The following is a 24,426-nucleotide window of genomic DNA, read 5'->3' as shown; positions in this document are numbered from 1 at the left end:
TGGTTCCCTTCATATCTGTCCAAACAGGGAGAAGGCCTGTTACTGGCATCAAAAAATGGTTATCAGACATGCTAGGCATTGAATAGTGCCTACCTAATTGCTGGAGAAATGCCGTGAACAACAGATGCCCCTCTACATTGCTTTCATTGATCTCACCAAAGCCTTTGACCTCGTCAGCAGACGTGGTCTCTTCAGACTACTAGAAAAGATCGGATGTCCACCAAAGCTACTAAGTATCATCACCTCATTCCATGACAATATGAAAGGCACAATTCAACATGGTGGCTCCTCATCAGAGCCCTTTCCTATCCTGAGTGGTGTGAAACAGGGCTGTGTTCTCGCACCCACACTTTTTGGGATTTTCTTCTCCCTGCTGCTTTCACATGCGTTCAAATCCTCTGAAGAAGGAATTTTCCTCCACACAAGATCAGGGGGCAGGTTGTTCAACCTTGCCCGTCTAAGAGCGAAGTCCAAAGTACGGAAAGTCCTCATCAGAGAACTCCTCTTTGCTGACGATGCTGCTTTAACATCTCACACTGAAGAGTGCCTGCAGAGACTCATCGACAGGTTTGCGTCTGCCTGCAATGAATTTGGCCTAACCATCAGCCTCAAGAAAACGAACATCATGGGGCAGGATGTCAGAAATGCTCCATCCATCAATATTGGCGACCACGCTCTGGAAGTGGTTCAAGAGTTCACCTACCTAGGCTCAACTATCACCAGTAACCTGACTCTAGATGCAGAAATCAACAAGCGCATGGGTAAGGCTTCCACTGCTATGTTCAGACTGGCCAAGAGAGTGTGGGAAAATGGCGCACTGACACGGAACACAAAAGTCCGAGTGTATCAGGCCTGTGTCCTCAGTACCTTGCTCTACGGCAGCGAGGCCTGGACAACGTATGCCAGCCAAGAGCGACGTCTCAATTCATTCCATCTTCGCTGCCTTCGGAGAATACTTGGCATCAGGTGGCAGGACTATATCTCCAACACAGAAGTCCTTGAAGCGGCCAACATCCCCAGCTTATACACACTACTGAGTCAGCGGCGCTTGAGATGGCTTGGCCATGTGAGCCGCATGGAAGATGGCAGGATCCCCAAAGACACATTGTACAGCGAGCTCGCCACTGGTATCAGACCCACCGGCCGTCCATGTCTCCGTTATAAAGACGTCTGCAAACGCGACATGAAATCGTGTGACATTGATCACAAGTCGTGGGAGTCAGTTGCCAGCATTCGCCAGAGCTGGCGGGCAGCCATAAAGACAGGGCTAAATTGTGGCGAGTCGAAGAGACTTAGTAGTTGGCAGGAAAAAAGACAGAGGCGCAAGGGGAGAGCCAACTGTGCAACAGCCCCAACAAACAAATTTCTCTGCAGCACCTGTGGAAGAGCCTGTCACTCCAGAATTGGCCTTTATAGCCACTCCAGGCGCTGCTTCACAAACCACTGACCACCTCCAGGCGCGTATCCATTGTCTCTCGAGATAAGGAGGCCCAAAAGAACCTAATTGCTGGAGAAACTTTCTCCCTCAACGAAAAGGTCATTTCCAAAAGCTTGATTCAGTCAGTCAGGATTGGCAACCTGACTGCTGTGAGAGGATAGTTATTGGATTAACGTTTACCATCCTCCAGAATGGGAAGTCTACTGGTCTTTCATAAGCCATCCATTAAAAGTGGAAGAATGCTATCCAGTAACATAAGTGGTCAGTCTCGCCATCCAATGGCTGTTTTGGGGCATCCTTGAAACAGGTATCCATTAACAATATAGTCTAAATTTTCCAAGTGCACACTATAGGTGAAGAAACCTGCCTGCCAGCACCACATTTCAGAAAATCACATTTCGGAAGATCACAGGAACATTGCTTGAGATTTTTCACCCACCCACGATTTTCCCATTTGCTCTGGTGGTGAGCAAAGTTCCTCACTGCCAGTGTATACTCTGAAAGTTAATCCCTATTTGTAAAACTGCTCCATGGAGTGGCCAACATGCATTACAAAGCACCACTGCTTGGTCTTAGCAATGTGGATGATAATGCCTTTGGTACATTTGTTCTGAAGGAAAAAATATTTGCCCCTTTTTTCCTAAGTACGCTAGCATTATTGAATGAAGTAAGATTACCTATCACATAGGATTTTCTTCTTTCTTTGGAAAGAAGGACACTGCTCATCATGCTCCCACCAGGTCATCCTCTCAGGACTTCCAGTAGGCTAATATAGGAGTTTTGTGTCATGATATTTTTATTTCGTACTATAATTCAAATAAACAGCCACCTCTATACCTCACCTGAGCAGGATAAGGGCATAACTCACTGCCACCTGACATTGTTGTAGGCAACTATCAGAAACTTCAGTCAGGATTGTTGCCCATCACATGTTACTGCAGAACATTGAATCTATCATGGCTGAGCTCTAAACAACGTTGAGGATATTTTAACAATGAAGATCCCATAAATTAGATAATCCTGCTTTATCTCATTGCTTGAATTAATCTATCTAATTATACCAAGTTTGAACTGGCTCTGGGTGCCCTGGTTTCTTGAGATTTTTTTAGTGTTCTGTTTTACCTTCAAGTATTTTGAATTACACTTCTCTCACTATGCAGCTCCTGTACAAAAGCTAATTCCCTCACACTTTGCATATCATTCAGTAAGTTATGGTTGATTAGTTACCAGTACTTTAACCCCTTGGAGTGAGTCAGTGCTCTCAATAGCTTTTTACAGCATTTATGAGCTTCTATTGCTATCTCCAAGATCCAGCTCAAAGAGCTTGGTTGACAAATTTCTCACTTTATTTGGAATGGCAAGTGACCCCCGGGTTTAACTTTGATTCCTCTAACTGTGAGACCACGTCCCGTTAATAAAATAAACAAATATTATCAGTAGAGCCGAGTTTATAATTATGGGAATGAATGCACAATTCTGCAGGAGATTAATTCCAGAACTGGAATTTAAGTGTTCATCCTAACCTCTCTCAGTGCCTCTTGGAGGAGAAATTTTATAAGGTGAGACTCCTGGCAAGGGGCGTCACTAGATAGGATTGGAGATGGAGTCAAAACACTATACACTGATTTTCAACCTGCATTACCATGTAGAATCATAGAGTAGTATCATAGGGCTGAATTTTCCTGGTCCATAGCAGGTGGGCCAGGAGGCAGGGGAGGTCGGAAATTTGCGTCAGAAGACGTCGGGATGGAAACACAACATCTTCACGTCAGATCGGATATTGCGAAGGGTAGCCGACATGGTGAGAGAATGTCACACCTGCACGCGGCGGGCAGGTAATTGATCTTGTTTAAAAGACAATTAACTTAAATTTTCAAAGATTTTCAGATTTTTCAAGACCGACACTTCCTTCAGAAGCTTCAAGGCTTCCAAGCCTTGCCAGGTATAAGGAGACAGTGAGCAGGAGGTCAGTTCTGGCTGCAAACGACAGCTATCGTGAGTACTGGCAAGCCTTGGCAGGGAGGATGGAACAGTATGGGCATCAGCATAGACAGTGGGGAGAAGGGGGAAAATGTGCCAGAGCTGCAGGGGCATACTGCTTGAGTGGCATATTGATGCTGACATTCATGTGGGTGAAATAAGGGTGGAAGGAGGCCCTGGAGACTGAGTGAGTCTCCATGCCAATCACTCAGATTGTGGCACCTCCAGTGATGAGGAGCATCAGAGAGGGAGAGAGCTGCAGTCAAGGGCAGCAATCAGAGGGACAGCAGATGCGCCAGCTTGGTGGGGAGAACGGGTTCCACGGAGGAGAAGGGTGCAGAGGGGGACCTTCCTGTGCAGCGAAGAGGTTACCCACCAGAGAGGGTCTACAGACCATGGCTCAGATACCTACAGATGTCAGAGCAGCAGTGTCCCTGAAGATTCCACCTCTCCAGGGAGGCAGTCACAAAACTGTATGCCATGATGGAAGATGAGCTTAGCCCCTTGGGAAGTGGTGGCCACCCAATGCCAGTGATGCTGAAAGTCACCGTGGAGCTGAATTTCTATGCCTCAGGGTCATTCCAGGGAGCCATGGGGATATGTGTGGGGTCTCCCAGTCTGCTGCTCAGCTCTGCATCAACATGGCCACCGATGCCATGTTCAAGAGGGCCAGCCAATACCTGCACTTCCATACCGACGCAGACAGGCTGAGAGGGCTATAGGATTCAGGGCCATTGCTGGATTCCCCAGTTGTAGAGTGTCATCTACTGCATTCATGTGACCACCAAAGCTCCCACTGACCAGCCTTCAGCCTTCAGCCTTCATCAATAGGAAGGACTTCGACTTGCTCAGTGTCCACCTGAATTGCTTTCTATGGGTGCGTGCATGGTTCCTGGGAAGCAGCCACAACGGCTACATCCTAAGGCAGTCCTAGGTGCCAGAGCTTTTCAGAACCCCCCACCCCCGTTGCCCCCCCCCCCACTCCACCTGCCCTGCGTGCTTTTAAGGATGCATGCTAGATGACAAGTCCTACCCATTGCGGAGGTGGCTACTGACACCTGTGAGGAACCCTAGCACTGATGCAAAGGAGAGATGCAACATCTGCCAGGGGACAACTTGAATGACCATTGAGCAGGCCATAGATCTTCTGAAGATGCTGTTCAGATGCCTTGACAGAACTGATGCAGCCTACAGTATGGCCCTGTACTGGGTCTCGCATACTGTCGTAGTGTGCTGGGCCTTGAACAATCTGGTGCTACAAAGAGGACAGCAATTAAACCATGAGGATATTGTTGAGCATGACACATGTTCCAATGATGAGGAGATGGAGGAAGCTGATGAGCAGGCTCAGAATGCTGTAGAGCCCCAGAGACCACAGGCAAGGCACCATGAGATGCTTGCAAGGGATACGTTAATACAGGCACAGTTCACATAATTCCTACTGACATCTATGCAATGCAATAAAGCTTCTGCCTCTGAAGCCCTGGTGCCACCTCCTTCATTGCCCTTACAGTTTACCCAGTCCCAGTTAGACAGATTGTTGGGGCATGGGGACTACCTTGACCTCATGCAGTGTTGCCCACCCATCACACACTTTCACAGAGCCAGGGTGCTCCTGGAGTCTAAGCAGCCCCTAAGAAATGTAAGGGGACCTCAAGCCTTGCAACATCAGATACGTAATGGCGGTACAAATGTTTGCAAGGTTCTATGGATCCAAAAAAAAAGGAACCTGTGACCCCCGAGTGCAGCTGTGTGCTTTTCTTAAATCTCTTGCATGTGCTGCTATGTGGTGCTCCCCCTGCGCTTTCAGCTGAGGTGCAGGGAGGCTGCTGACCTTGCTGCCCCATGTCTTGAGGATTTGATTTGATTTAGATTTAGAGATACAGCACTGAAACAGGCCCTTCGGCCCACCGAGTCTGTGCCGACCATTAACCACCCATTTATACTAATCCTGCACTAATCCCATTTTCCTACCACATCCTCACCTGTCCCGAAATTCCCCTACCACCTACCTATACTAGGGGCAATTTATAATGGCCAATTTACCTCGCAACCTGCAAGTCTTTTGGCTGTGGGAGGAAACCGGAGCACCCGGAGGAAACCCACGCAGACACAGGGAGAATTTGCAAACTCCACACAGGCAGTACCCAGAATTGAACCCGGGTCACTGGAGCTGTGAGGCTGCGGTGCCTGCCTGAGGCCTGGAGGGCCATGGCTATTGAGGGCCTCCTGCACAAGAGCAGGAGTCTCTTCTGCCATCACGGCTGAGTGAAGTTCCTGTGTCACTGACATTGGAGCCAAGGGGCCGCTATGTATGCCAGGAGCGTCCTGAGAGGAGCCCCCAGATGCACCAGGTAGCCACTCCTCTGCCCTTTCATGGTAAACCCATACCTCCCTGCTTACCTGAAGAGTGCAAGGACCTGGTGGTGACTCCGGACGCCTCGCCCCCCCTCCTGCCCCACCCCTTCGTCAAGCATTTGCTGCATGAAGCTCATGGAGTTGGTGATGGCATGCAGGTCAGCACGCATCTCCTGTATCCACTGAGTGGTTTGCTGGATATGGCTCTCCATGAGAGTCGCCAATCTCTCAATGGAGGAAACCGAGCATGCACACACCAGAGACATGGCAGCACTCATGACCTGGATGGACTCCTCCATTGTCTGTGGCAGGGTGCTCTTAGCTTCTGGAAGCTCCGCCAGATGTTCCTTTTCCTCACACTGTAGCTCCACCATCTGTCGCCTTGCTGACAACTCCAGTGACATGTCGTCAACCTGAGGTTCAGCATCGCCAGGCCATAAGCAGTCCTCTGAGTCTCAGTGGCGTTAGTTGTCACTGCCTCCATCAGTTGCACGGGTTGACCAGATTGTGACTCAGATCTACTCGTGAAAGCATACCCACCAACATGAGCGTATCTGCATTGGTGGAAGGTGAAGGCGACCAATGTGAAGATGCATCCTCGAGGCTTCCTCCTCCTCAGAGGAGGAGGATGGCTGTCCCCCGGTCTCTTGAGCTGTCCGTTGTTCTTTTTAACCTGTGTGAGAGAAAAGAGTAATTAGAGGATAGTGCACATTCTATCATGTCCTTCAGTCCACTGCTAGTGTGGAGCTGCATATGACCTGTGGTGAACACATGAGCACTATTCCTCATAGTGGCCAGAGCCTCCATTAGGCCACTCACTCTCTCATTTCTCCACTCCCATCTCAGCATTTGTGATGGAATGGCCCCTGTGCTGTCCTCCACGCTCCATTGCCTCCTCCTCCATGGGATTAGTATAGCAAGGTACAGTAGGCCACTGCCGATTTTCGGCCTTTCCCTGTCTTTTCCTGCAAGCACACAGATAACAATTGTTCATCACCAGACAAAGATACTCTCTTCCCCTGTGCTGCTGGCTGCCTGACTGTCCATGATGGTGCCATATGCATGCCTCCTGCGTGCAGCCACTCAGCGCTCACCTGAGATGGAACGGAGTAGGAGAGCAAAATGTGGTGCACCTACCTTGGTGGATCACATGAGGTCATTCACCCTTTGCGGCACTGCAGCAAGGTTCAAGGGACAACCCCATGGCTGCTGACCTCCTCTGCGATCTCCATCCAGGCTTGCTTGGTCTGTTGGGCAGGTCTTCTCCCTCCATCTGGGGAAAGAGGATCTGTGGGGTCATCCATTATCTTGCCTCTGCCATTCTTTGACAGGCCTTCTTTCATAGGTCTACCACTCAGGCTTCTTTATGGCTGGATTGATTTAAGAGAATGCTGGAAGCCCTTTAAATATAGTGACAGCCCTTCCAGTGACATGGCCTCACACTGCCACCATCTCCTTACTGGACACCTCATCTGCCTGCCGGCAGTTAATTGACAAGCTGCCGCAGAATACCGGTCCAGCCTGCAACCCAGCCCCCATCCACCCAAGCAGCAGAAGCTCCCGCTATCAGTCCTGGTGGCGGGACCTCGGGCCTTGCCAAAAGATTCAGCCCAATAATTGTTTTAAGTTCTCCCCTCCCTTTTGCTCCCTGATTTGCTACTACTATTGGGATGCTGTTAGTGACTTCTACCATGAAAATAGATACAAAATATGTGTTCAAAATCTCTGCCATTTCCTTGTTACCCATTATTAATTTCTCAGTCTCATCCAGTAAAGGACCAACGTTTGCTTTGGTTGCTCTCATTTTACATACTTGTAGAAGCTCTTACTGTCTGCTTTTATATTTCTTGCTAGTTTACTCTCATAATCTATCTAAACAGTATCGTCAGCTGCTCAAAGGCCTTTGACACATGTTGCCTTTAGTGAGGCAAACTATGAATAAACACCACGTTATTTAAAGAAAATTCTAAGAACAAATATGTTTATGCCCTTACACATTTACTCTGTTGATATTTGTCCATATCGAGTTATGTGTATTTTGGTGGTGGAAAATCCTTTTTAGTTAATAAGAGCATAGAAATCGTAAAGTATTTGCATTATCTCGTGGGAATCTAGCTTCATTTTTTTTCTCTAACTGTAGTTTGCTTTGGTCAGTCTTTCAAGTCAAAGAAATAGATCTTACTTAAAATTAGAATTTTACATTCATTTGCTGCACATTCTGCTATATGTAACACATTCTTTGTAAACATCCTTACACATTTTTCTTGCTATCCGTATAATATATTAATTATATAAAAAATCTTAACGTCTGCATGCATTTCCTGTCAATATTTTTCTTTATAAATTCCTATGTCCACATGTACATGAAAACATTATATGCTATAATGACATGTTCCCAACAGTGGTGTACTGTAGCTTCTTTGTTTTGCATCTCACGACTCCTGAGCCCGTACAGCAGAGAAACTTCTATACGCCAAACAACTCTACAGGGGACAATTTTAACCCAGCCCGCCTGTTGAAAAAAATGATTACGTCAGCTGGAGTGTTGGTTTGAGACTCCGCCTAATTTGATTCTATATTGAAGTCACTGGACAGCAATATAGTGCAGAATGTAAAACCAGTGTTCTACCCAATCCCTGGGGTTTCCTACCCAGTGAGTCAGGTTAAAATTACCCCCTGTATGTGTCTGCTTCCCAAATGAATATTTTGCTATTTAACTATTTATAATAAAATCAAATCAGAGTGTTATATAAAAATAAGGATGGAATGTATGGCATTAAAATGGGAACCAAATTATGTCAATGTGACCTGGTCCACTTATCAAACACCCTCTAATGCCATTTCACCTGAAGACTACACAGTTTTGACTTTTTAGAAGCCAGTACAACATGCAGGCTACCCATCCAGGAGTCTCCTTGGGAGGCCTAGCTGATATTAATGACCGGGCTCCATTTACATCCCAGGCTGAAACAGGCATAAAGAGGTAGCACCTCAGTTGTCAGCAAGCAAAGATCAGGCCAGGGGCCTCTTTCCAGAACTCAGATAAGTCTTGTGGAGATGGGTGCTCAACAGAGTCTTGCACGGAATGGGGGGTGGGGAAAGGAGGACGAACCTGAGGCAGCAGAAGCCTAGACTGTCCTTGTGAAACCCAGCGGATGACTTCTTATGCCTCCTGGTCCATCAAAAATAATTGAAACTTATCTTTTCGGGGCTCTACTTCTTGCCCAACAGCGTCCACTGCAGGACCCCGCTCAGTACACCAGTAAGATATCATTAAGGTCCTATGTATATCATTGGATCCTACTCATCAGATATTAATGAGGTTCCACTTGAGTCAGACGACACCCCAGCTGCAGAGCAGGAATGGAGCCAGTCAATTTCAACTACCATTAAAGTTCAAATCTCCCCTCCCGTGTTTAATGCCTTGGGAGATTGACCAGTAATAAATAAATTTTAAATTGTTCCCATTTACCAACTGTATTTCATACTGATATGTTGCACTTCATTTTAAACTTTTCAAAAGCATCCTATTTATGCAGCTATGACTCTAAAATCATTGAATTACATTTTAATGATTTTTTGTCATATATATTAATTTACCTTATTGAAGTAAACAACTAAAGATTAGTTTTCCCATTTTAATACATCATAAGAACTGTAGCTAAAGTGACCAGTTAATAATATTGTAACACATTGCTATTTTTTCAGAAAGCATATCTTAATGAATTATATTTTTATTCTTTAGAAACTTTGAACTTTGTCCATCAAATTTGTTAAACAAGGACTTCTAGTTCTGGGTATTGTATATAGATTCAGGTCAAATACGTGTAACGTTTATCGAATAATTGCTTCCTTCTGCTCTACATAACAGAAGTGGAAATGTGAATATTTTAAATGCATCACCAGACTGTTTTTTAAATTAATTGCACTTTCAGTCAGAAAACCATGAACATCTGACAGAAACCTAAATGAAGCTGTGGATTGCATTAACTAAAATTAAAAGGCAAAGATTAGAGTATAGTGATTAGACGTCCTGATCATAATATCCTGCTTTTGACATGGCTGTTCCATGTCCTACCCACTGTAACCTAAATTCGTCATGACCTGTTTTTGAACAAATAACTGATGGTGTGCTTCCAGGAGGCACCCGAACCTGGAGACCCAAGGACTGTCTTAAATTATTCCTCAGGGCTCTTTGTAATAATCAGGGCAAGCTGCCAAAGCTTGACGCTCATCTGAAGGCAGCTCACCCACGTGGCCAGATGGAATTTGGGCAGCTTTCCTCACCAGCTGTGGCCCTCAGGTAAATCCTTTACCCTAAGGAATTTAGAAGTGTCTCCAGCATATGCAGCTATCTAATGCCAGTTTCCCACTGCTACATTTGTCATCGTGGCACCCACTTTATGTCCGTTGTTACGTATTATGTTTTCTTATGATTTTACTTATTATGTTGTGAGACTGCTTATTCTGCTGCATTGGAGAAAAATACAGAAACAAACAAAGAAATATGTTCTATTTGGATAGAATGAGAGATACATTCTGCATTAGACAGAGAGAGAGAGACAAAAAACAGATGCTTTCTGTTTGGCGCAACAGTAAAAGCTGGAGAAAAAATGGCATGTCAGTATTTCAGTTTGGATAATGTCTATTTTCAGGTTAGAGTGAAATACAAGAGCATCCCTGAACAGAAGCTAGAGCAAGTGCACATCTTTATATAGTATTTTCGGGATCTGTTTTGTTCATCTTACTTTTCAATCCACTCAATTTGGGCTGAATTTTACACCGCCCCAGCTGGTCGGATGGTGGCGTGGGGGCAGCATAAAACTGAGCAGGAGGCTCCGGGAGGCCTTCCCGCCCTGCTTCCGCCTCCGGCCAACTTTACAGTGGTGGGACGGGGGGTGCGGGGTAGCAGTCCACCTACCCAAGGCCAATCAAGGCCCTTAGGTCTCCACTTAAGGGCCCTCTCCCGCCTCCACGGGTATTTTACCCATGGCAAGTGGGCATGGAGATGAAAGGCTGCCCAGCGATAGCTGCCAACCTTTCCGTGCGCTGTGGGGGTGGGGGGTGGGTGGGGTGGGGAAGCAGGTGGAAGTCCTGCCTCAGGACAATTAAAGCCTGGGGACTCATAAAATGCGGGTCGGATCCCCGAGCTAGGCGGAAGCGGGTTCGCCACCAACTTTTACGTCGGTGGCAAAGTCCCGTCTGCCTATGGTAAATCCAGCCCAAAGCATCAGCAGGCACATGCCACGTATGTTATAGTTTTCAGCTTGTTTCTATAGAGATTACACAAGTAAGTGCATCCAACGCACAGCCCCCAGCTACAATATTAGTCCTGTGTGTTCACTTCCACTAGCTTAGTTTATTAGCAATTTAGCTTGCACTGTAGCTGATCAGTTGTGTTCACTGACTCTCAATTTCCCACATAATAGCTGGTGACCTCAGCAATTCTGTTGGCTATACATTAAACTATTTGTTGTTGAGGTGCTGTCTATGAAATTGAAAACAATGGAACGAGACAGAAAACAAATTACTGCAAATGCTGGAAATCTGAAATAAAAATAGAAAATGTTGGAAACACTCAGTGGACACACAGCACCTGTGGACAGAGAAACAAAGTTAACAGGCTGAAATTTACTGGCTTCCACATGACAGGAATGGAGGTGGGGGGCCTAGTAAAATAGTTTCCCAGCAGTAGGCAGGGAGCAGGCTGCGAGGCGGATCGGCTGCCCACTCCAGCAGGCAGCTGATTTGCATAATTACAGGCCATTTTACAGGGCCGTCAACATTTTGGCCGGAGGCCACCAGCTTCATGGAGGCGGCCTCCCTGCCTCAGTCTGAGAGAGGACTGTGGGCATGAATGACAACCCCCGTGGCTAAAATGATCCACCCAGAGGGGCTTCCCCTCTGCCACACAGGGCGCACCGCCCTTGACCCCCTATATTTAAATTTTTACTTGCCTGTGCGAAGGCATCTCCATTTTGAGGTGCCCTCGTGGTCTCCTGCCTGCCTCAGCAGTGCCCACCTCTCCCGGTTGGGCTTAAGCTTTAGAACTGCTGACCCTCTGATTGGACCCGGCAGCATCAGCAGCCAGTCTGCCATCCTTAATTGAATGCGAGCCAACAGATGTCCAATTAGGAGGCCGCCTGTGGTAAAATTGCCAAGCTGATCACACTGCTGGCAAGTGAGGGCTTGGGATCTGCTTTTTGGCCTGACGTCAGGATCCTGAAGCCTGTGATAGACTTCAGCCCAACATTTCAGGTCAGTCATTTTTCATCAGATCCGGAAGGTGTTAGAGTTGAACAGCTTTTAGCCAAGTACAGAACCAAGGAAAGCACAAAATGGAAAGGTTTGTGATAAGGTGAAGGACAGGAGTGATTAAATAACAATAGTGATGAAAGTGCAAGGCAAAAGAATGGGACAGGTATAGAAGCAAATAATGCGTCCAGAGGAAATGTAAATTCTTACAACAGACGAGCAGATGGGGAGGGAAGCATGGAAAATATAGCTCAGAAAAGAGGCTGCCATGGGCCAGGAACATTGCGGAGGAAAGGCAGGTAGATTCCAGGGTATGGGCCAACCTGCTGTTTGTGGACCAACAGGTGCTGTCCAACCCAAGCACCAGCCCATTCCTCCTACTCTCCCATGACTGTTGTGCAGTCATCCTCCAATGCCAGTACCTGACCTCTGAATGAAAATGGAAGCGCTGGTTAAGGCCGAATGTTCAATTCAATGTTGAGTCTAGAAGGCTGTAAAGTGCCTGGTAGAAAGATGAGGTGCTGCTCCTCAATCTTCCATTAAACTTCTTTGGAACAGTGTAGGAGGCCAAAGATAGAGAGGGCATTGTGGGAGTGAGATAGTTAATTAATGTGGCAAGGAACCAAAAGTTCAGTGTCATACTTGCAGACTGAACAGAAATGTTCAACAAAGTGATCATCCAATCCAGATTGGTCTCCTCAATGTAGAAGAGACTGCATTGTGATTAGTGAATACAGTATGCTAAATTGAAAACAGTACAAGTAAATCACTGTTCCACCTGGAAGGAGTGTTTGGGACCCTTAGCAGCAGGAAGGAAGAATGTGAAAAGAGAAAGTGTTGCATTTCCAGTAATTGGATGGGAAAGTTCTGGAAGAAGGGGAGCAGGCGTAATTGACCAGGGCATCATGGAGGCAATGGTCCCTTCGGAATGCTGAAAGGGGAGAGGAAGGAAAGATGTGGTGGCATCACACTGAGGTGGCAGAAATGGCAGGGGATTATCGTTGGCTATGGAGAATGGCATGGGGTGGCGAACAATGGAAGGTGAGAAAGAGGGGACCCTTGTCATGGTTCAGAGGGAGGAGAAGAGGTGAGGGCAAAAGTACGGGAAATGGGACAAACATTCAAAGGTCGTGATAAGGAGAGGAATACTCAGTTGGAAAAGGAAAACATTTCAGAAGCTCTGGTGTGGAAGGTGCTATCATTGGAACATATCCAATGGAGACAGAGAAACTGGGAAAATAGAAGAGAGTCCTTACAGGAAGTAGGGTTGGAGGAACTATAATCAAGGTAGCTGTGGGAGCCAATAGGCTTTTAGTAGACATTGGTGAATTCTGGAAACGGAGATAGAAAAGTTGAGAAAGAGTAGAGTCAGAGATGGACCATGTGGAGGAAAAGAAAGGGTGAAAGTTAGAAGCAAAGTTGATGAAGTTTTCTCATTCAGGGCAAGAGGTGCAGGAGTTGTTTGTTTGCCCAATTTGGGTGGCACCCAATTGATGATTAAAGGCAATCCAAGACTTGCAGTTTACTAAACTACGCAAAGCAGCTGTCAGCAATGAAAGATTAGGCAGCAGTTGGACATCTATCAGCCAGCAGGTAAGTGGCAGGGAGGTGTTTTTGCTATGCCGGAGGGGAGTCCAGGACTTACCTTGTGGGGCCCAAAGAAGCAGTCCTGCTCCTCCTAGCCCCATACTGTTTTACACATACCTGAAGGCCTCTTCTATCTGCAGTCCTGCAGGAAAACCATGATTGCTTTGTTGCTCAAGCCCGGTGAAAATGGGTCTGATTGAAGTCATAGGACCCCGTTTCACATAAATTCATAAGGCCCCCCACCTGCTTTATTCAGTCACCTCAGCTTCCTGCAGAACTCTGTGGGTTAAAATTGTCAATGCTGGGAAGGATCAGGCTCCGAGTGGGGAAGTAAACTGCTTGTTTTTAAAATAAACTCGAAGCACCTCTCTTGCGATACCATTCCACAGTGTCAGCTTTAAAAGCATAGTGCTCCAGTTGTGCACGGAAAACATCCAGAAATAAGAATTCTGGTATTCAATATTTATCACAGATGTATGAATATGCATAGAAAGAACACATTTATGATTTCAGTGTAATTGGAAAAACAGTGGCAATCTTCCTTTCTGATTTCTATGTTTTGGGCAGTTATTAGGTACTCCTGTTTCACAAATACATCTCGTTAGCTCCCCGTTTTTACCAAAGTACCAAAGCAGCAGTTTTGCTGGATAGGTCACTGAGCTTTCTACATACCAAACTGGGGAGAACTGAATTAATTCCAGAGATATCTATCGTTCTCAAACTATCAGCATTCCTTGAAAAAAAACAGCTCCAAAGGGCTCTGATCTTATGCTTTCACAAAATGGAACTACACGGCTGAGTGACAGTCCTGATCTGAAGCATTTAAGTGTAAGTTTTGATCTTTCTGGCTTTGATTAAAACTAATGAGCTCATTTAATTCAAAATGAGAATCTCTGATAAGAAAAATAAGGTTGATGTGATTGGATTAGAGGGATGAATTAAACTCTTACAGTTGAAGTTTCTGCCTTGATAGTGCATTACAGACTCCATGAAATAAAATTAAAAAGCTGTTGGCATATTATAATGTGTTAGATGATGAGAAGAATTTTATAGTAAATCATTTTTTAATCAGTGGAAGTGAAAGCACTAAATTTATAGCAATGTACCACTTTACCCTTGAATAAGGGAAATGGTTCAGACTTCAGAAAGACAAAATGAGTGCCTTCTAAAACGGGAATTCTCAAAAAAAATGTACAGAAAGTAATTTATCAATAGGATGTCATTACAAAGCTGAAATTATCAATAATTGAATTCAGGGACTATGCTATTCTTCTGAAATTTTACAACGCTTAGATAATAAAGTGGATTGTCTTTTACAAATTTTAGTTGTCCTCTTGTATTTGATCTGTTCAAATGAAAATGAGTTTACAGAACATCAACCATCACAAAATATTACTGTTTACTATTAAAGATATCTACACGTTTTATAGTGAGCTGCTCTTTCAACTTTGAATATTACATGGAACATCACAAGTTGCCCAATTTCTGTCACCACCATGATATTTTATCATGAGAGGGAAAGATTAAGACTGTGAAATTGAGCTTTCCATCAGGAAAGTAAACTGTCATCAAGGCACTAATCCGTGTGAAGAATGTATTGTGCAAGCTAAATATGTTCTGATCCTTATTCTACAATATTATTCCTCTTTCTTTCAGGATATGTTTTAAATTTAGTAATTGGTTCCCTAAATGTACAATTTTAGAACCAAACTATAAATTGGACAGAAAAGCTATTGGAAATACCTGCTTTACTGCCTGCTAGTGGTGACAGCAACATTGTTTGCAAAAGAAAAATCTGGGCATATTTCCAAACAAAATCTTAGCAAAATTGCTGCTAATGCTGTTTTTTTTTGTCCCACAGTAGAATCCACTAGCCCAACTTTGCTGACTATTGACAACAGCTTGGAGCGATCATTTTTTATAAGAATGAAGTCAACACTGACCAAGCGAGGAGTTCATATCAAATCATCAGGCTTTAAGGTAAATAACCAATAATCTCTCAAGTGGGAAACAGTGATTGAATTTCAGTTGCCAGGCATCCATAATGTTTCTGGTTGAATATATCGAATATAATAATTTGTACTTTATTTCAGCGGTAGGTCATTCATCTAACCGGTATCAAAGCAGTTACATTTGATGAAAGCAACAGATTTAGCTGCTGGAACCTTGTGCTCTCTACTTGCAGTGAAATTTATGTTTTCAATAATAAGCAGGAGCACAAAAGAGAAAATCCCATGTTCTACTTATGTTGACTTCTTCACTAAAATTATTGACAAAAGGAATTTCATCAGTTAGTATTTTAACCTTCAATTTAGTAAGCGTTAGCTTGCCAGTGTAATTACAGTAGGTAAGTAGATAGATAGATCGTTTGATGGATATATTTTGAACATAATGTAATCTCTAGAAATAGGTAGGTGTGTTGGCATTTGGTCATTTATCAATTTGCTTTCCATCCTTTGCTTTGCTACCCTAGAGAGTTGAGTCATTGAACATATTAAAGGCTGAGATAGACAGATTTTTCAACTATAGGGGAGTCGAGGGTTATGGGGAACAGGCAGGAAAGTGGAGTTGAGACCAAGATCAGATCAGCCATGATCTTATTGAATGGTGGAGCATGCTTGAGGGGCCATATGGCCTACTCCTGCTCCTATTTCTTATGTTCTTATGTCTTGCTTTTATTTCTCATTATCATCTGTACTTCCAAGAGAGAGTTGTAATATAAATGCAATAGTTTAGATAACAGACACTCTGAATAACAAATGTAATTTGTCAAGACATTAACAAATGAGATCCAGACCCGAATTTTGACCTTACCTGACCAACAAGAATGGGGCAGGGGAGCAGTTAAAATGATGGGAATCGACTGACTGCCTCTTTCCCTGCCAGAAACTCACCGATTGGAATTTTAATTGTACAGAATGGAAGGTCTGCCCAGTGGCCAACCCACTCAGTAAAACCTCACAGGATTGGCATTGGAAAGTGATTGGCACACCTGGAAGACTGTTCGAAGGGGCTCTCGCCTGCAGGCATTTGGATCTATGCTGTTGTGATTAGCCAAGTGCCGAGTCATTCCAAAGCTTGGAGATAGTTTGTTTTTGATTTGTTTGCCTCACTTATCATAGCTAAATATTTTCAGCTTACCATGCTTCTTTATGCTGAATGGATAAACAATTGCAGTAAGAGGAGCTACTGCAACCTAAGTGACTAGGTTTAGCAACAGCTGGGTCTGTGGAGCACAGCCAGCTAAGGGGACTGCTTGTAGGAAGTCTTGTCCAACCCACAGAATCTATAGGCCAAGTCATTGATCTGTGCAGTCTGCAGGCATGATCAATTCTCTGAACTTCACTCATCTCAGGTTCCTCCCAGGCTGCGACTGGAAACATCACCCATATCTCCAGGTCTGCAGTGCTCAGCTGCATTAAGAGTCATAACTATCAACATCTCAGAATCCTCCATCATCATCTCTGCGTATATCCTGTCCCACCAGCAGGACAGACACACCAGAGCTGAAGGAACCTTGTAATACAGTCAGGTGGGAGTTACCCTGGAAATTCTAAACTTTGAATCTGGACCCTATGAAGCCTCATGGCTTCAGATGAAACATGAGTAAGGAAACCTCCTGCTAATTACCACCTTTCTCACCTGCTGAATCAGTACATCTCCATGTTTCACACCACTTGGAGGAAGCATTAAGGGTAGCAAGGGCACGGAAGGTACTCTGGGTGCAGGACTTCAATGGCCATCATCAAGAGTCACTCGGTAGTACCTCCACCAATAACACGCCTTTCTCTGAACCTTTTCCAGGTCTTCTGAATCATCCATCACATTAGGAAAACAAAACTGGACACCTTAGGGGGAATTTTATGCTGCAGGATTCCTGATCCATTTTAACACTGCCTTATTAATATAGAGGTGCCAAACTGTGCACTTGAAAAGGTGTCCAGTGACAGCTGGCCTAGTTCTGGCCAGAGAATATTGGCCAGTCGCGTGGCTGGCACTCAGATACGTTGCCAGGTGGCCGGTTTACGGAGGGTTGCGTAGATGCAGAAGAGGTGGCAGTGGCCCAGAATTTCTGTGTGGTGCCTGTCGGAGCACTCCTGATCTTTCTGGCTCCTGAAAGATAATTTTTGCACTTACCTTCTTGCCCACCAGGTTTTACTGAGTGGAGCATCAGTGATATATACTCTGCCCAGTGAACCACGAAAATAGTTTAGGCGGCCAATGTGTGTCACAGGACCTCAATATATATGTATTCACGAGTCTCCTGCCATAGACCAGTGAACACATTTCAGTCATAAAGCACAAGATGCAATGGTTTTTCAATTAGAGATTCCCCTGTACCAGTGCTTTCAAGAGGAAAAACTGAGGGATGAGGAGCAGCAATTCAGAGCACAGACAGGAGACGGAGTTCCAAGATGTCAATGAGGTCCTAGTGTCAAAGATTGCAAGACATCCACGTCCTCGTCTTTCTGGGTTCGTTGGCCATTTTCAGCCTCACCTGGACCCACCTCCTTCTCCGTAAATATTGGAGTCAATGGCCGGAATTTTATGCCCCCCCAAACGAGCAGGCTGGTGGCGAGGGGCATTAAATTGAGTGGAAGGCAGGGTGGGGGGGCTGTTCCCGACCCCCTCCCACCCCTGTTGCCAATTTACGCGGGGCAGCGGCGAGAAACAGCCTGTCCGCTCCAGGCCAATCAAGGCCCTTAAGTGGCCAATTAACTGGCACAAGGGCCTGCACCCGCCACCACAGGTATTATACCCTTGGCTGGTGGGCGGCTGAGGCCTCAAAAAGCCTGATGAAAGCAGACCACCTTCTTGTGGGCTTGAAGGGGGGGGGAGGCCTCCTGATCGGGCACCCTGTGCCCCACGGACGGCTGCCCCTGAAGCCCCAACCGCCCCAATGCACAACACTCCCCCCGCCCCCCCTAAACCGACCCCCCTTGCCTCGCTGGGGCCCGGCCGATTATCCCTGGTGAGGCCCTAAAAACTTAGCTTTTTTCCGGGGCCATCCTTCATCTTCTTGCAATAACTGGGTGTAGTCCCAGCAGTAGCCACCGCTCCCTGTGGCCACTTCTGGGACTAAGAGCTGATTGGCCGGCAGCTCCATTAGGCAGGACATCCTGCCTCAAGGAGGTGGAAGTCCCGGCCAAGACCAATTAAAGGCTTGGGAAGCGAAATAAGGCCGGCTCACCACCGACTTTTCGGCCGGTAGATGGGGCCTCCCGCCCAACAAAAAATTCCAGCTAATGTGTATTTTCTTTTCTCCTCTGCTTACAATCTCCACTCCGCCTCTCCGAAAAGCGATGTTTCATGTTGATGCAAAGTTCCATTAACACCAGCACCCAACTAAGTACCTTGCCGAAAAGTGAGGCTAGATACTGCATGCAAGCAAGCAATTGGAACAGGTCAGAGATGAAGATGTTTGAACCTGACTCAACGTTCACTTTCTTGGGTCAGCCTAGCTCTAGGAACCTGGAAAAATAGGTGCCTTCTGTGATCATATGGGTCAGAAGGCACAGCTATAGAGGAACCCTCCAGATTTTCTTTCTATTAATTTACAGCTGAACAAGCTGATGCCCCCATCCCCTCGATTTTCCAATATTTGCTTCATCTGTGCATGGACTTAGAAAAATCACACATCATATGCTGCAATGTGTGAATGGACCAAACATGTTACAATTATGAGGAGGGTCACAGGTTTACAGTGATTGAATAATTCAAATCCTTTCTTGTATTGCTGCACTCCAGAATTTTTATTGGTGTTTTGGATTTCGCATTCCCCACAATTCTGTCAATTTTTCTGTGAAAAATGCGTATCAGTGGTGACAATTAGTGAACTGCTAGCGTGTAATAACTATGTTTGTCGATGTATGTGCTCAGCAAAAGCTTCCTGGTTTCTCTGCTCCCTTTCTTAACCTTCTACCTGTATAACTATTCCACATTTATCAAAATGAAAATGAAAGCAACCAAAGCAGGATAATTTTATGGTGTGGACTCATGTCTAGGAACTGGTTTGAGACAGATGCCTTTGTCCCATCAAGGTAAAATGGATTTAAACCCAGGTCCCATTAATAAAGGAACATCAGAATCCAGTATATGTTAATCTATGCTTCAGTTCTTTTATAAGCATTGGCTGACATTTGTATAGATTTGTGCTTGCAGCCAAAACAACTGCAGTGAGGCTATGTAAAATGTTTCTGGAACCATTGCTGTTTCAAAACCATTTCTTTTGTTGTTTATTTAAATATGAGGATGATTTTCACTCCAAGCAAGTTTCAAACAGGTTGTTGGGGGTGGGGGGGGGGGGGGGGGTGGTGGGGGGGTGGTGGTGGTGGGCGGTCAGCAATTGTTTGGGGCGAATGCAAACACACTTTACGTCCTAACTTTCAGGCTCGGGGTATTTTAATTCCTTTATGGCCTACAGAAACCTGCAGCTAAAATTGGAAATAACATGAAAAGGTTGAGCTCTGAAAAGGTAAATAACCTCCTTATTTGTCACTAGATGGGTAGGTTAAAATTGACTTTGTTTTGTGAGAAATTGTAACAAATATTTTCACTGGAGATCACTAGGGTTCTTTTTGCAACGAAACAATAGTAAATTAGCTTCAGTTAATGTAAATGAAATGTTTGACGTAGACAGTAGTATTGTTTGTTATCACTTTGATATATTGGATAGATTTTCATGCACTGGTAAAATTCACCCTGAATTGCTAAGTGCTGGTGCAAATTAGCCAGAAGTATATTGTATCAATAGCACACAATTTTTCCAGGTCAGCTCTTTTGCATAAATATTTGCAGCTCACAATGCAGCTTTGGCCTCTTGCAAGGACCTAGCCTAGCAGGAAGAGCAGAAAATTGAAGTGTAGGTGCAAACTGAAGGACTGTGGCCACTTAAAAGAAATGGTTGCATAGGGAGAAAATTCTTCAGCCTAGATAAAGATTCAACGGTCATTTCAACCCTGTGGCAACCTTTAGCAAAGTTGAAAGGGAAAGAGAAGGAAGAAAGAAGCAATGAACAAAAAAGGAACTCAACTTGGAGGGCTATACTCAATTGGGGTAGAGCAAGTGATGGAAAATCCCAGGAACTAAACCCCTGTTTTGTGGCTTGCAAAATGGATGTCAAGCTATCTGAGAGGCGTGGGAAAATGATTGCCCCTTTCGGCACTCCAGGCAGTAGTGCAGTGTGCCTACATTAAGCTTAAGACATAAAAGGAGATAGCATTATAGCATACCTGGAAGGAAGCACAAGTTGAGTGTTACTGCAGGAACAGAACCAAACCTATGCTACAGGTGGCACAGCTCAGTCATTGCTTCCCCGACGACTTGGAGCATCTGCAGGATGAGCATCTCTGACAGATCTCCATTGGTGTACTTATGCCTGTAAATGCAGGTGTGAGGTTATCACAGGGTCGGTACAGATGGCCTCTGGTGTAGCCTGACCTAACTGACATCGCTGTCATTTCAAACAAAATGCATAAATAATGAGTCCCATGGACCGATATTATCGATTTCTGAAAGAAAAGTGACAAACATTTGGCACAAAGTCTCTTAAACAGCAAGTGCTTACAGGGAAAAAGGAAACAAAAATCAACTAGAAGGCTGCACAACCATCTTAAATATACAGTGTTAAATCTTATAGGTCTCTTCAAATGCAATTCAGCACACAACACAGTCCATGATAATTCTGGATGTCCACTTTGTATGGGTTCATTTATGATAGTACTATTTGGAATCAAACTCCAGGAAGTTGCAACGGCAGAAAGTGGCATCATTAGGTCTTCTTGAAATCATCACTTGAAAACCCACTTGAAAAATTAAGTTCGTCAGTTAACTTACTCTGGTAGAGGTTTGGGGCCTTTAAAAGACTCAAAGAGACTTACGCCAAGTCTCTACAAGGGCATAAAAGGAGAAGGATTCCAGGGAAGCCTGGCAGGCCCTATTGATGCAGTTGGAGGGGAAATGGAAGAGCCACTCATGGCACATCAACCAGAATTTGAAGGTCGATCAAAATAGGGAGGAATCCCAGCAGAGTTGAGATCCGGCTCATTTTCTGCTCACGCCTGCCCCGGCTCAAACTGTCATTTACGCCTGCTCCAGCCCCAAGAATGTCAGTGAAAATATCACCACGTGTCCTTTCGCCACAGGCGCACTGTAGTTTCACTATGTATCATCTTGGCTTTTATTTGCTTTACAAAATGTTCCTTGATACATTTAAGAGTGGTAACATGGTAAAGTTTGAGTAATACAGCTGAAAATGGGTTTGTCACAAAAAATAAGCATTTTAAATCACAGTGGCACCTGTGAGTAACCTGGTTTTAAATGACTGTAAATAACTTTCAAAAAATACAAAGAATTATTTTCTGGTTAGATTGAGGTACAATTCCTTAGTAAATGTAAAAAATAGAATTCCTCAACGTATGGTTGTCATCTAACTCTGACCTCTTGGCTCCTGTGAAGAAACAAGCTGCAGACAGAATGGGGGGGGGGGGGGGCGGGGTGGGCGGAGGGGCCTTTGCGACATTCGGAAAATAGCACTGACGTGCCAAAATAGGGGATAATTGACTTCTCAACTATCTTAATTGGCTACCCACCACTGCCGAATGGGAACCCACCTCCAGGAAGAGTGCTCAGAGACGGGAAAACGTCGGGGAGCTAGTGAGACATGTATCGTTCCCAATTTCTCCACTGCCTTCAGCATGGCTCCAAAGCAGCCTCCATGGTGCTGGGAAAGATCTCGCCAACATTCCTATCACACAGCTTTACTAGTGACTAATGATGGTAAATATGACTTGTTACGAGAGTGCTTCTATTTTTTGTAAAATATGTTTTTAAGGATTTATAGTTGAATTATTGATATTCATTCATCTGAAAGCTTGAAGAGATGCTGAACTTAGTGTTTATTTTTAAAGACATCACCAGAAGTTTTCCTGGACTTGGCTTGGCTTGTAAACAAGCCTTTGCTGGAAGGCACCTGTTTTCAGATAAAATACCAGCAGGGTGCTTGTTTTTTTGACTTGGGGAAGATGTTTACGGAGAAGTGACTGGTCAAGATTTATAGAGGTCAGGAGGCTTGACTTCTGGAATGTTTTTGGTTTCACTTTGAATTGTTTAAAGAGACAGTTGGTTTTTGCCTGCCAAGAAAACCCAGCTCATCTCTTTCTCTTGGAAAGAAACCCTGCATATCCAGAGTGTCAGTCTCCTTTTTCCTCCATATTTAAAGAAACCCTGTGTATCGAATGTGTGGGAACTGAAACCCCTGTTGCCGCATTTCTGTTGTAAGGCCTATCTGATGCCTCTGTAGCTGCATTTCTTGGAAATCCTACCCAAATCAATCTTCAACATCGCCTGGAAAGAACTGGTCTAGGAAGATCCCAGTGACAGCCGTCTATGTGCATTTGGGAAGCAGACTAAAACAAAGGACATCCTTCCAAATCACAGAATAATACAGTGCAGAAGAGGCCCTTCGGCCCATCGAGTCTGCACCGATGCATTAAAACACCTGACCTGTCTACCTAATCTCATTTGCCAGCACTTGGCCCATAGCCTTGAATGTTATGACGTGCTAATCCAGGTACTTTTTAAAGGATGTGAGGCAACCTGCATCTACCACCCTCCCAGGCAGGGCATTCCAGACCGTCACCACCCTCTGGGTAAAAAAGTTCTTCCTCGTCCCCCTTAAACCTCCCGCCTCTCACCTTAAACTTGTGACCCCTTGTAACTGACCCTTCAACTAAGGGGAACAGCTGCTCCCTAGCCACCCTGTCCATGCCCCTGATAATCTTGTACACCTCGATGAGGTCACCCCTCAGTCTTCTCTGCTCCAGTGAAAACAACCCAAGCCTATCCAACCTCTCTTCATAGCTTAAATGTTCCATCCCAGGCAACATCCTGGTGAATCGCCTCTTCACCCCCTCCAATGCAATCACATCCTTCCTATAATGTGGCGACCAGAATTGCACACAGTACTCCAGCTGTGGCCTTAACAAAGTTCTGTACAACTCCAACATGACCTCCCTGCTTTTGTAATCTATGGCTCAATTGATAAAGGCAAGTGTCCCATATGCCTTTTTCACCACCCTATTAACCTGCCCTTCTGCCTTCAGAGGTCTATGGACAAACACGTCAAGGTCCCTTTGTTCCTCGGAACTTCCCAGTGTCAGGCCATTCATTGAATATTTCCGTGTCACATTACTCCTTACTCCTTCTCTTTCTTCTTCAAAAATTAGCAAGTATTTAACCCAAATGTCTTTTGTGTCTTTTTTTTTGCAATAGAGCTCTAAAACGCAAATCCCTTTTTCCAGTTATCCAGTGTATATGTGTGTGTGAGTGTGAGGGTCTAAGGTAAAAAGGGGAATGTTATACTTCAATCTGTGTTTTTATGCTTTGCTTCATTACTGGTTAAGTCTTATTTTATAATATACTGATAATTGTGTTGTTTATTAAATAAACCTGGTTGGTGTGTTTTATTCTGAGATAAAAATAGAGTCTATGATTGACCATATTGGTAAGTGGGAAAATTTAAATATATGTTGTGACTTATGGAGAAGTGGGACTAGAATAAACAGTGCACTCTTCCTGCCTCGGTCATAACATATAAGTGGGGGCTCTTTACGGGATACACCCAATGCCGACGACGTACAATTGTAAGTGGGGTAATAATAATTGAGAAAGGAAAAACAAAAAGAACCAGGTTTCTTGTGCAATAGAATAAGCTTACTCTACTGGAATATCTTTAACAGTCACTGCGGCTTTTCTGGGGAAGGAGGATGTATCCCTGAGTGATTTGTAATAATTAACCAAGGTTAAAC

The 24,426-nt window shown here is 44.8% G+C and overlaps 1 protein-coding gene across 9 annotated transcripts in view; it reads left to right on the top strand.

The window, feature by feature from the left end:
- LOC137373856 (neuronal PAS domain-containing protein 3) overlaps positions 1-24,426 on the top strand; it is a 1,451,864-nt gene that overhangs the window by 1,355,922 nt on the left and 71,516 nt on the right. For 8 of the 9 annotated variants that reach the window (XM_068039327.1, XM_068039336.1, XM_068039332.1 and 5 more), the window contains one exon: positions 15,480-15,598. In XM_068039327.1, coding sequence (XP_067895428.1) covers positions 15,480-15,598 — 119 coding nt within the window. The remainder of the gene's footprint in view (positions 1-15,479; positions 15,599-24,426) is intronic. The other variant, XM_068039328.1, reaches the window with a different exon arrangement.

The sequence above is a fragment of the Heterodontus francisci genome, chromosome 9 (genome assembly GCF_036365525.1).
Source record: "Heterodontus francisci isolate sHetFra1 chromosome 9, sHetFra1.hap1, whole genome shotgun sequence".
NCBI lineage: Eukaryota > Metazoa > Chordata > Chondrichthyes > Heterodontiformes > Heterodontidae > Heterodontus > Heterodontus francisci.
Note: the sequence above shows the minus strand (reverse complement) of the source record. Positions and strands in the feature narration are given on the sequence as shown.